The 13,383-nt window shown below is 42.0% G+C and overlaps 1 protein-coding gene across 2 annotated transcripts in view; it reads left to right on the forward strand.

The window, feature by feature from the left end:
- cacna1bb (calcium channel, voltage-dependent, N type, alpha 1B subunit, b) overlaps positions 1–13,383 on the forward strand; it is a 191,225-nt gene that overhangs the window by 112,671 nt on the left and 65,171 nt on the right. For both annotated transcript variants that reach the window (XM_030066133.1, XM_030066134.1), the window contains exons 14-21: positions 403–515; positions 711–823; positions 2,481–2,612; positions 9,144–9,216; positions 9,535–9,652; positions 9,824–9,891; positions 10,352–10,458; positions 13,229–13,291. In XM_030066133.1, the coding sequence (XP_029921993.1) occupies positions 403–515; positions 711–823; positions 2,481–2,612; positions 9,144–9,216; positions 9,535–9,652; positions 9,824–9,891; positions 10,352–10,458; positions 13,229–13,291 (787 nt within the window). The remainder of the gene's footprint in view (positions 1–402; positions 516–710; positions 824–2,480; positions 2,613–9,143; positions 9,217–9,534; positions 9,653–9,823; positions 9,892–10,351; positions 10,459–13,228; positions 13,292–13,383) is intronic.

Here is a 13,383-nt window from a genome sequence, read left to right on the forward strand (position 1 = left end):
TGTGTCGTCTACATTAAACTAAGATGTCCTGACTGATTTCTTAATTTTTGTGTAGTGATTTGTGAGTATATACTACATTTATGGACATATAGCCCAATCACTTCATCCTTCCCCTCTATCTCAACAAGTATCAGAGCACCCTACCCCTATGTGTGAATGAGCAAAACAGAGGGTTAGGGCTAAATGGTAACACTAAGGGATGAATTGGGATTAACCCTATATTTCATCATTAGTTGTCAACAAAGGTTAGTTTGTGTTTAGATCCGGTTTGTGTTTTGAAAAAAAGTGTCACTGATCAAAATAACACTGATGCATACACGTGTAACCACACGATGGTGTAACGTCACTTAAGATCTGAATATTTTTCTATCTTGTGTGCTACTCCATCTCCATTGAAACTAGACACGGCAGAGTTTGTGTTCCTGGGGTTGTTTCTCACAGAGATGACCTTGAAGATGTACGGCCTGGGAGCCAGGAATTACTTCCACTCCTCGTTTAATTGCTTCGACTTTGGGGTAAGTCACTGTAGGGTATGGCTCTCAGATCCATATGTAAAACGAAACCAACCGCTGGATTTATTCCTGATTACACGATAATCAGGTCAGGTGATTTTGTAAGGAGGTTTGCTGAGTTTTGTCTGCCAGTGTTTGGCCTGTAGAAAAAGAGCCAATGACGTGGATGATTAGTGTAACCTTTGCTCTCCTCTGCAGGTGATTGTGGGAAGCATCTTTGAGGTGATCTGGGATATGATCAAACCAGGAGCGTCCTTTGGCATCAGTGTGCTGAGAGCCCTGCGATTACTCAGGATATTCAAAGTCACCAAGTGAGCGCATGAGGAAAATATGCATAACACTTCAGCCCACAGCAATGGGCTGAAGAAACCTTTTATTTTCTTGAAAAGTAGTCCCTGGGAGTAAAAGGTAATTTGGGTGGAAAACCGCCTTTATTGTCCTCAAACAGATCAACAGGCACACATGGGAGACAGAAATGCCCTTGCTCCATCTTCTCTCTCTCTCTCTCTCTCTCTCACACACACACACACACAACACACATGCATGTAACATGTGCCAAGTAGAGACAATAAGCACATTATGCTCCTGTCATGGTCCTGTGACAGAAAACCTTTTCCTTTTGTGTTTTCACTTCCATGACTGTCAACCGTAAAGGGATAAACCCAGTTAAGTTGTGAGAACACAGACACCAAAATTACCCATGTGTCCACAGTAGATAATTTACTCCTGCGCTCCATCATATCATGTTAGCAGACACTACGCTGGCTAAGTAGGAAACCAAGTCAGTTTCCCAAAAGCCTCATTTATCCCAGTAAATGCAAAAAAAACTACTATGAATGATGTCAGAGTTGACTTTTTGAAGCTTTTGATGTGCCAGAAGTGATGCTGTAGTTTTTCTCAGGGCAGTGCTAATATTGTTGTCATTCAGAATTGACAATCCTATTAGAGTTTGATGACAATCCTTTTATTTAATGAGATTAGCCCATAATCCTGTGATTCACAAGAACTGGCAGCTGTAAATCTTGACACACTGATTCGTTTTACTTTGCCACCTGCAGCTCTTGCTTCTGTCTGTTTTTTGTTCTCTTTTTTGATTAGTGCTGTTGGTCCTGTCTGTTTAACTATTTTTTTTTTTCTGTGTCATTCATTTATACAGAAATGCTTTAAATGAGATAACAGTACATTAATCTTACATTCCTATACACTGTAAACATTACAACCAACCAACAGTAAAAAGTTCAAGTCAAAAAACACACCAGCTAACAAGATGTAACAAATATGCAGATGGAAAAGCAACTAAACACGTTTAGTCGAGCACTGTAAGGACACTTTACTTGAGTATTTCTAGGCAAGGCAAGGCAAGGCAAGTTTATTTGTATAGCAAAATTCAACACAAGGTAATTCAAAGTGCTTTACAGAGACATTAAAAGCAACAAGACACAGTTTAAAACAATAAAAGCAGTCAATAAAAAAGGGAAATAGAAATTGAGAATGATAGCGATAATAAAATACAGTAACATAAAATAACAGGCTCAGTACACTGCCTGAGCTATTTTGTGAGACCTTATATTTTCACTGCACTACTTTTGTGACAGCTTTACATAATAAACTAGGCACAAGTATATTGAGCATTTAGAGGCTACAACATTAAAATACTTCTTACGGGTACATGCATCAATAATTTATCACTCTGAAAGGACCCATCCTTCACAATAAGCGCTTTTTCTTTTGATTCATAGGTACATTATACTGGTAATAGTACGATTCTCTTACTTAAGCAAAAATTGGCATGCATGATTATTACTTTTAGTAGTGTTTTTTTACATTTTCATATCGCACCTTTCAGTTAACGACTTCAGTACTTCTTCCGCCGCTGCAAATATATTCATATATTCGTCCCTGTTGATGCATAACTCTTCCTACCTTTCTTTCTTCACTCTTGCTCTCTCTCTCTCTCCTTCCTCTCAGATACTGGAACTCGCTGAGGAACCTCGTGGTTTCCCTCCTCAATTCCATGAAGTCCATTATCAGCTTGCTCTTCCTCCTCTTCCTCTTCATCGTCGTCTTTGCTCTGCTGGGCATGCAGCTCTTTGGAGGACAGTGAGTATTCAGTTCCGCCTGCTCTGCTCTGTAATTCCTGCCACACCCCTCTCTCTGTCTGGCTGGGATTTAATAGACAGACTGACAGCTGGACAGATAGAAACACACACGCGCACATATGTATGTATATATCCTCTCCTTTCCTCTCTCCATCTCCCCACCTATCCATCCCTGTCTGTAATCCCCGGCCCAGCATTGCAGTGGCGACAGACATGTTGACGCAGCAGGTAGCTGGCAGTGCAGCGGCAACAACAGCAGGCCTTTGATATCACACTCAGTGGGCGCACCATGTCTTCTAATGACAGTAACACCTCATGATTCGAGGGTGGCTGCAGTTAATCAAAGGCCTGGCATCCAGCCCCATCTCACCAAACACACACACACACACACACACACACATCTTCTCCTGTCCTCTCTCCCGTAACATATCACTTTCTGTCCTACAAATCCTGCTTAGGCAAGGCAGTTTGGCTCCGGTCAGATTTTTTTTTTTTTTAATGTTTCACATTCTAATACATTACATACAAGTCACATTAACATGCACACAGCCACACCAGGGAGCCGCAGCTGGTGTATGCTTAAGTAACCAGTCAGCCAGTGTGTGTTGCACACCGCCGTCGTCGTGGCAGGTAAGGCACACACACTCAAGGGAAATGCCAATGTCACATGAAGTCACATCTCCTTGGAGTGACGGCCTTGGCAATCACCCCACTCCTATTGGATGTCTTTGAAGCAGTTGGCTGTTTCCATGGTGCCAAGCTTTAAATTGGTCCGTGCCATCATTAGCATCGCATCAGTCTCTGGTGATGGACAAGTGTGAGATGACTCTGACGTCCACATGGTGCTTCCAGCCAGCCAAGCACATCAGGCCGGACGCGTTGTTCCCTGCAAAAATATCCATACTAACAAGTCTTTTATTCTTGCATTCAGTCCTAAAATATCAGTTTTGTTAAAACAAGCCTAAACATACGACCAGTGGATTAGATAATCTGACTTGTTTCATGAGTTTATCATCGATCAACTTGAAATCGACTAGATGCGTTTAGAGATGTCACTCCGCAGGATTAAGTTTAAATGTATTGAAACCAAGGGTGATTATGTTACACACGTCTATGATTTTTAAATGATAAATGAGGTTCAAATCTTTGCCTAGGCGAACATTTTTGTATTGTTATTTCCCCGTTTTATTTTTGCCTCAGAGATTAGAATTTGCGTCCTCTGAGCACCCAAAATAATCTCCTGGTAAAATCCGGTGAGAACTGAAAGATAAACAGCTTGAAGCAAAGGTCCTGTCTCCTGTGGAGATCTGCAGGACATTACTGACTGCGATAAGCTTAAAGAAAAATATGTAGGAATTAAACAATAATGGAATTTTCTGTCTACCTTGGAGCGTTCTTTTTTTTTTTTTCCCCCGTTAACGCAGTTCTTAATTAACGTTGACCTTGTAAAAGACAGGCGAGATGGAGATGGCATTTCATATTTCTGACTGCATTGACAAGTTTTAGTCATAATCAAGGATTTTTCCGTTCTCTTCATGTCGGTGCAAGGCGGTACCATAAGTTATAACAATCACTGTGCAATCTCCACAGAAAGCACCTTTTTAATCAGCTTCCTTTCTTTTCTGCTGAAAGCCTGTTTCATTTCTGGGCTCCTTATAGCTGCACGACGTAGAAAAAAAACGCCGTACTCACATGTATCGTCGTTCATTTTCTCCTTTTCTTTTGTCAGTGTCATGCAGCCCTTTGTGCATATGTGCATGTGTGTTTTAGAGTGGGGGGTTGCATGCACTTACACAATGTAAATCCATGCGTCAGCTACTATTGTCTGGGCTTAGATACGTGGCGGTCGAGGCCAAGAGATTGTGAACTCGGGCAGAATGTACGAGAGTGTGGCCTCACATGACTCCGTTTTGAGGATTGATTTAATGAAGTCCCTGTAGATGCCATGTGGAAGCCGAGCAGCGAGCTTCCAATCCCTATTATCAGAGTAAACAGAGGTCTGCACAGAGGCACAGGAGCACACTGCTGCTTCTCCCTGCACAGGGCTCACTAATCCTCCAGTATGGAGAAAAGACGGGAGGATGGATGGAGAGGTGTGGGGAACGAGGGATCTGGGGAGGGGGAGAGATGGGATAGTGCAGGAGGAACGTAGAGAGGGGAGGGAAGGAGATGTGGTGGTCAGAAGGCAGAGAGGAAGCAAGGAAGCAAGGAGGAGGAAGGCGCTGAGACGAAAAGGAGAGCGAGAAGGGGGATTGATGAAGAGTGAGAGGGAGTGACAGGAGGAGGATGGAGGGAAGAAGGGGTGGAGTTGGGATGGGCTGAGGGGGGAGGAGGAGGTGATTGAGCGTGGAGTAATGAGATGCAGAAGGACAAAAGAGAAAGGTACAAAGAAAGACAGGAGTGAGGCGAGAGATAAAGTGGAGGGAGGAGAAATGAAGGAGAGTGTGGCAGGGGGAACGAAAGAGAGAAAATATGGAAACATACCATGGGAGAAAAAGCTTATTGAATTTTCCTCCCCTCCACCTACTCCCCCACTTTGTTCCTACATCCCCCGTACCCTCCCCCAATCTCCCTCATGTATTGCAAGTATGCACACTTATACACACACACACACACACACACACACACACACAAACTACACCATTACAGCATTTACCCTAAGAAGGAGAAATCAGTTTGTACAGACGGTCGCTGTGGTAACAATTTGCCCCCCCCCCCACTCTCTCCTCATCTTTTACGCCCTCCTTCCTCTTTGCTCTTCCCGCATCCTTTCTTCCACAGAGGGCCGTTCGAGCACCAAACGCATTTCTCTCTCTTGTGCTCCTTTAGCTGCTCGTTGTAGCACATCACGATCTTCGAATCGTAAGCCTCCTTCAGTTTTCAGAGAAGTTTTTTTGAGATCCCGAAAGTGAAAGGCAGTACATCCCATATGGCAAACCTAATGAAGTCACTGAAGTTTACACTTTTCTACGAACATTCGGCACATATGAATGTCTGTCTGTAGAGCTATACAATATAAATATGGCCTTTATGTATAATTCACAAACCCTTACATGTCTCTGTCAGTGCTGTGTGATGTAAATTGCATTGGTACTCATGAATTGAACTGGGAAGATGGAATTTAAGGTTGATAATCCACAATGAGACAGTCTGTTATCGAAAAATAATGACCAACGTGGGAGGTCATTATTTTTAGACATCAGACCACCTCCGGGTGCATTATCATGCTTATTAAATGGCCTGTATATCGATCTCCATACCAATATGACACTGTTATGATATATTTTAGTATAGATCATTACCTGCAACACATACAGCAGCAAGATTTAGTGAAGCTCGTTAATTTGGAATAAACAGGTACGGTGGTGACCTTGATACCGGTTGGTTATTCAGAAATAATGGCCCACAGAATGCTTTTATTGACCAATCAGAATCAAGTATTCAACACAATGGGGTATCCCGGTAGCTCACCTGGTAGAGCGCGTCCTGGGTTCAAATCCCTGCCTTTCTGTCTCTCTCTACTGTAACAGTCAAAAAGTTAGTTTGTATAGCAGCATCAGTTCCACCGGAAATGTTTTTATAGGAGTGTTTCATCACTGGGAAAGTACATTAACTCCATTTTCACACTTTCTTCAGCCTTTCACCACGCCTGTGTGAACACTTCAAAGTCAGATCTTGATTAAATATATGGAAACCATGAACAAATGAGTGATTCTCAATAAATGCATTTAGGCCTAAATCAACCATCTGATGAGTCGGTTTAATCAAGAATTTGAAACTCCTTGGAAATTTGCTTTATTTGGACATTGTGAGTACTCCAACTATCAAGTTTGGGATTTTCTCAGATTATTATAGAGTATTGAAGAAATGAAGGCACACTTAACTGATGAATGCCATTTTTCCTAAACTAGTGCATAAAATGAATGTTGTATAGTCAGTAGTAAGACTGTGAGAGTTTCAAACAATTTCTTACTGTGCCTACAGATATAGCACAAATCACATGTAGGTTGCGATGAATCTGTCAAAATAGTTCACAGGCATGGTTTTGAAAGTAGATCCACAGTCACATTCAACTACTCAACTACTGTGAACAATACTATGAAATACTATGAATAGATACTTAGAATCTTATGTTATGTATGTCTGTTCAGATCACACCTAATCACTGCTGCCCTGAAAAAAAAAATGGTGCTGCAATGGTGCTGATTTGCATATTCGTTTATGAATGTACTGGGTGAGTTTCATGCAGCCCAGATGCCAGGAACAAATGTTGGCAATGTTGGCGTGTTTGTTAGTTTGCAGAAAGGTAAAATGGCAACATGTTATTCTGCCGACTGGGTTGGTTTCATGATCTTTGATCCCTTAATAATCCTGTTTAAAAAAAAAAAAAAACTCACTAAATCAAAAATACAACCAACCAGAAAACAACGAACCATAGTTTTGTCCAACAAATCACAAAGATGACACTGTGTCAGCTCCTCATATTACAGAAGCATGTGTGTTAGTACACTGCAAAAATATGTCATTCAGTCTTGTCCTCAGTCTTAAAATGCGATCTTGAAAAGTTGGCTGCCACTAGACACATTTTTCCACTGCAAGGCAAGAATTTTCCTGAAACACTTGACTAGTCGGGTTGAAACTTACCAACAACTATTTGCACGTATTTGAACAAAATTTACAGGATCTGATGTAAGTATCACTTCTGTCATTTTTGGATGAGCACCTGTTTAGAAAACCTGCTTGAATGAGCGATCAGCCCTTTCACTAGCCGTTCTCAACACTGATAAAAACACATTTACACTGCCCTGTATCTACAAGTAGGCTTACAATAGCTCGCAATATCAGCACCAATAATTTCAGACCTCGCTACTGGCCTCAACAACAGTGGGATAATAAAACGGTTAAGCCTTGCGTCCTTAAAATGCCACTTTTTTAAAAATATTTTTTTCTTTCTTTTTCTGTCTTCCTACTCAGACATTGTCCTTGAATATACATCCTCATTTTAAGACCGACTGCAAGATTAAATGATAATTTGAAATGGTGAATATTTTTGCAGTATAGTGCATTTTACTTGATTCAGTGGAATGACCAGCCCATCATTATGCATCCTTATTTCATTCTCTCATTGTCTTCTTCAGTTTCAAGACCACGGATACAGGTTTCGGCAGGTTTGTTGGGTTATTTCAAGATGGGTCTGGGGTGGTGGTGAAAGGTGTGGGGTTGAGTAGATTTAGATAGTGTGAGTTTTTTTTTCCTGTGTGTAACGTGTGTGTATCTGTGATTAAAAAAAAAAAAAAAAAATACTCATGACTCTGAGCTGGACAACCCTGTGTCTACGCTACTAAGATGAATCACAACATGTTTACACAAAATATGTGTGCACTCAGCTGCCGCACAGAACATTTACGTTAACAAGCAGTACCTGCGCTGTGCTCCATCCTCATCCTCACTTCCCAGGCATTTGTATTTATCCGTTTTGTGTAAACCTGTGGTTATACATCTACGGGGGCTTCAGAAGACAGTGTATACAACTCTGTTAAGTTTGTGTCGAACTAAACAGATGAGAAGAATGCACAAGTGGTGAACATTTTGAATGGTACATCTGCATTCTGTCATGTATTCATTTGTTCACTCAGTCATTCATTTACTTTTGGAGCTGGTGTAAACGTAGTTTTCTTGGCTTTTTGTATTATCCGTCGCTGTCTCTGCACTGTCTTGCAGTGTGTTCAGGTTTCCATGCAGGAGTGCTGCTGTGTGAAGGTTGGAGCTGTGGCTCCCTGGTGACTCATGTTTCCTGCTGTTGCATGCCCCTTTCCCACTCTCTCTCTCTCTCTCTCTCTTTCTCTTTCTCTTCCCCCCTCTCTCTCGCCCCTCCCGCTGTCTCATCATGAATCAATGTTAAGACAACCTTCACCATCTCTGAGTACACTCCTCACTACCTGAAGCCTTGTGTTAGACCAATACCCCAAAGCACTGTCAAAACTCACTAATAACATTAACTCAGTAAAAATATTTATGTGTGACGTGTGTGCGTGTGTGCGTGTGTGTGTGTGTGTGTGTATGTGTGTGGATAATATATATATATATATATGTTAGAGACAAGGAGAGAGACAGAGGAGAAATGGTACAGTAGCACTTCAAACAAATGATTTTCCAATACATATTAACAATGCATTCTATACATGGTATAATTGCTACACAATAACAATGTACTGTTACACACACAATGCACTGTTTCCCTATGCATGTTGATGCATCTTTCCCATGCATAGAAACATAGATTTTTCATGAGATCCAAACCATAATCCCAACATTGTTCAGAACAGTTTCTTCAAAATGACTTATATATTCCTTTTCATTTTCAGTCTGTGAAATAAGGATTTTGTTTCACATTCAAGGCTGCACTGTACCTTCTCCTGAACTGCAAGCAGACACCCTTAGACCTTTCTTGAATCCCATTTACAAAAACCTCCCTTTACTGTGCTTTTCACATGTCGCTGCATTAACTCGGCTGTTCCCCGATTCCCTTTAGGTTCAACTTTGAAGATGAGACGCCGACGACAAACTTCGATACCTTCCCGGCTGCCATCCTCACCGTGTTCCAGGTACGCTTCGGCCCTCGTTTTAATTAAGCCACTTGCCCACGTGGTCTGCACTCCACAACTTCTGAACAAATGAGAGAATAGCGACTCAAAGAAAGAAAAAAAAAAGAAAGATTGTTATCTGTCATTTTTAATTAGTGGGAATGAGTGGTCTGTGTACCTTCTGTCCCCTAATGACCGTGATGATAATCCTTCAATTAGTCTGTGCTCATAACCCTGCGCTCCATAAAGTAATTTAATTCCACACTTTGTGAGATTTGCAGCGTGTTTTATGACCTGCTCGTGTCCCCGGCATCATTTTGGGTATCGTCTCCTCCTCAGATTCTGACTGGCGAGGACTGGAATGCAGTAATGTACCATGGGATCGAGTCTCAAGGAGGAGTGCGCCGAGGAATGTTCTCCTCTGTCTACTTCATCGTTCTCACACTCTTTGGAAACTGTATCCTCTTTGACATCCCACGATTAAAGCTACAGTGTAGCACAGCCAGAAGATTAAAACGTGGACGAGACTTTAGCTTGCCGTCCTGAATACTGCATCACATCAATCCACAAACAATACATGTGTTTAAATACATATATCTTTTTTTTTCCTGAGGCGTAATCTTCTCAGACACCCTCCTAAATGTCTTCTTGGCTATCGCTGTTGATAACCTTGCAAATGCACAGGAGCTGACCAAGGTAGGACGGGTCAAACACGCTGAGTGCTTTATGTGAGGACGCATTAATGACGCAGCGATGCAAATGCTGCTCTACAGTTAAAATATTCTCTTGCACGCTGGAAGGATTCACGTCCATTCCATTACTTTCGTATGTTTAATTAAATGCATGATCTAAAATAATGGAACGGGGCTAACGCTTTTCTGCATCTGGTCAAGTACTTTTATTGTTAAATGGATAATTATCCTAATTCAAACTGAGGAAAGTGCCACTTGTGCACTGGGCATCAGCAGCTTATAGCACTAATATATATGTATTTTCCATAAAATAGAGCTAGTGTGTTACAAAATTACGACTGCCTACTATATCCATAAACTGGAGAAAAGTGCTCGAATGGATTTATCCTTTTCTGTCTGCTGCCTGATCAAGTCACCAGTCCCTTGCCCCTTCATGACGACTGGTCTTTGTTGCCGTCGAGCAGGATGAAGAGGAGCAGGAGGAGGCAGCCAATAAGAAGCTTGCCCTGCAGAAGGCCATGGAGGTGAAGGAAGTCAGTCCCATGTCAGCAGCCAACATCTCGATCGCTGCGTAAGTTTTACGGCATCCCTCGCCGATTTAACCCAGACGTGGCACCTTCTCTTGTGACAGCAGCTCGGTGCGCCCTGACACAAGAGATAAATGGCCCTCTCCTCCGTGTGCTGTCAGTATCTGCCCAGACCGCAGGCTTTCTACCCCTGCTCCTCTGTGACTTGTCCTCTCCCGGTCTGCTGTGCTTTTTTTTTTTTTTCCCAACCGCAGCACAGTGGAGTCTTTTGACTTGACTGACGTGTGTGTGTGTTGATAATGAATGTGTGTGATGGTGTGTTTGTGGCCTTCTCTTCATCTCTCCCTGCTATTAGAGTGTTTCTGCGGTGTTGCAGTATTGATTACAGTCCCTCCCACCCCTCCAGTGGTAGAGGCAAATGAAGAAGTGAGATGCACGGCCTGAAACAGCAATACAATGACTCCTAAGCATCATTTACTGAACTTAAGTAAACACATTGATCCTAGGGTATTAAAGGAGCAGTTTAGCTGAATGTGAAAATTTTGTCATGATCTCCTTACCCCCATGCCACCTGAAATACAGGTTTGTTTGTTTAAACAGCACACAGGGAGGTCGCTGGCACAACTCCATGACAGCCCTCTCCAAAACAGCTGAAGTCAGTGGGCACCACTTTTTCCTAAATAGTTCCTAAAGGGGAAAAAACTGATAACAAAATAAGTACATTAAGCTCGTGCAGCACAATTCAATTCAGTTCTATTCGTATAGTGTCAAATCATAACAGAAGTTATCTCAAGGCACTTTACAGAGACCCGAAGGTTATTGGCCAAATCCATGAACCAAAATCTCCCCCCAACTGCAGCACAGGGCGAAAAGTGACCCCTGTTCAAACCCTCTTTACAGGGTAATAAAAAAAATAAACGTTGAACAGAACCCGGCTCTGGTTTGGCAGCCATCTGCCTCGACCGGAAGGAGACGGAGACCAAGAGAGAGAGAGAGAGCGGATGCATGTGAGAGATTTTGCGAGAGCTCACAAGAACGCACAAGAACTTCTCTCACAAGTTTCCGACAAGCTGAACGTGGGGCTGCAGTCGTGTGAAGGAGTTTTGCTCTTAATGGCCATAGTAAAGATATTTGCTACAGATAGGTCTGTAAGATATGAAGGCCTTTCCCACTCAGGGGTGCGATCGTTTGACTTTGGAAGACTTGGATCAAGCTGCGCGAACTGCATCGAGAAATTTTGTTGTAGTTTCTTTCAGCCTGTGTGAAACCTTAAAGTGGTACTCATTGACTTCATTTGTTTTGGGGAGGCCTGCTGTGGAGTTGTAATTGCTATCTACCTACCTGTGTGCTGCATGGACAAAAACACCCATGTTTCAACTGGCACAGAGGTGAGTAAATAGTGACAAAACTGTTCCTTTAAAGTACAGTTAGTTAGTTTTCTGTTGTCCATGAATAGAATATGGTCTCATTATAAGAATATTATTATCTGCTGGATTAATTACAGCCCCGTCACATCAGCGTCATATAAGAAAACCAAGTGTCTCTCTCCAGAAGTTTCATTCTCACCTGCATGATTGAGAGAGGAATTCCTGGATGAATATCTATCTGTCTTCATCTATATTTTATTTTTTTGATCCTGGTGTGCATCACATGATTGTGATTGACAAGTTTGCGGTCAAGGAAGCCGCGTGCCTGCCAAACGACCTTATATTCAAAGCCGTGATGAACAGTGGAGTCATTTATTTTCTCAGTGAAAGCTCAGAAACCCTTTTGCAGAAGCCGTTTCCTTTTTTTTTTTTTTTCCATCAGTGAATTGTTGAATTTTAGCATCCCGCCGCACAATTCAACCTCACGACACACCTGTGTATGATGCTGCTCTCTTTTAGGTGCTTTATCCAAATCTGTTCTCTTAACATGAACAGATGCCTTTCAATGAGGAATCTTGTCTGTCCTTTCACTGTCATCATCTCACTTTAGATTTGATTTCAAGACATGCGATGTGTGAGGTCATGCGGCCCGTTATGCATTTGACAAAGTGATCATCTTTGATTCACAGCGTCTCCCTTTGATTGTCGTGCTTCTCACTAAGATCTACATCCGCCGGTCTGACTGAGGAATAATATCCCAGAAAACTGAGAGCCTTTGCAAACAATGTGTAGATAACTTTCCAATCTTTCCCATTGTCAGTGTCCTTACTGTTACCGTGGTGATGTCTGTTTCTTTCAGTGTTACGTTTCAGGAAAACTTGAGTTGTATGTCACACTGTGGTAACATTTTTTTCTTTTGAAGGAATTGTTTTAGTGTGCCTTCAATGTGCTGTAATGTCTCAGAGCAGTTGAAGGGTTTCATTACAAAATGCAACACATCTCTTTTTTATTGGAAAAAAAAAATCCTGATGTTTATTGCCCTTTTCTTAAATTACGAGTTACTGTACAAGCTAAAATGTCTCTCTTATGTAGGCAAAAGTGCGAAGGTAAAGAATATCTTCGGTAGTGATCCTCACTGAGCTGTACTGATGATGAATATCTTGTTTTCGAATGAAACTCTTGAACTGTTCTCAGTTTACCATCAGAAAAATGTGTTCTGTATTCAATCTCTGCTGACGAGCACCACTTTTGTTGCTGTTGTGTTAACAGTGTTGTAGAAGTAGTTGCACAGAAGTTGTGTTAGCTTTGTGTTAGTTTAGTCCCTTATTTTAACACAGCAGGGGAGGGGTGGGCAGGCAGACAGATGGACTGCCCACCATGCCCCTTCACATTTTTTTTCATTTGTGTCTCATCCTTTCTTTTTTTGTTTTTTGTTCTGCATGTACAGTTTTGTAAAGCAAAATCGAGATGCACTCTCTCGCAGGTCGTCCATCAGCAGCATACAGTCACCGTGAGTTATCACTATCTGTTATAATATCTTCTCCTCTCCTCTCCTCCTCTCCGTTCCTTTCCTCTCCTCTCCTCTCCTCTCCTCAGTCTACT

This window comes from Myripristis murdjan, chromosome 12, assembly GCF_902150065.1.
Source record: "Myripristis murdjan chromosome 12, fMyrMur1.1, whole genome shotgun sequence".
Classification (NCBI taxonomy): domain Eukaryota; kingdom Metazoa; phylum Chordata; class Actinopteri; order Holocentriformes; family Holocentridae; genus Myripristis; species Myripristis murdjan.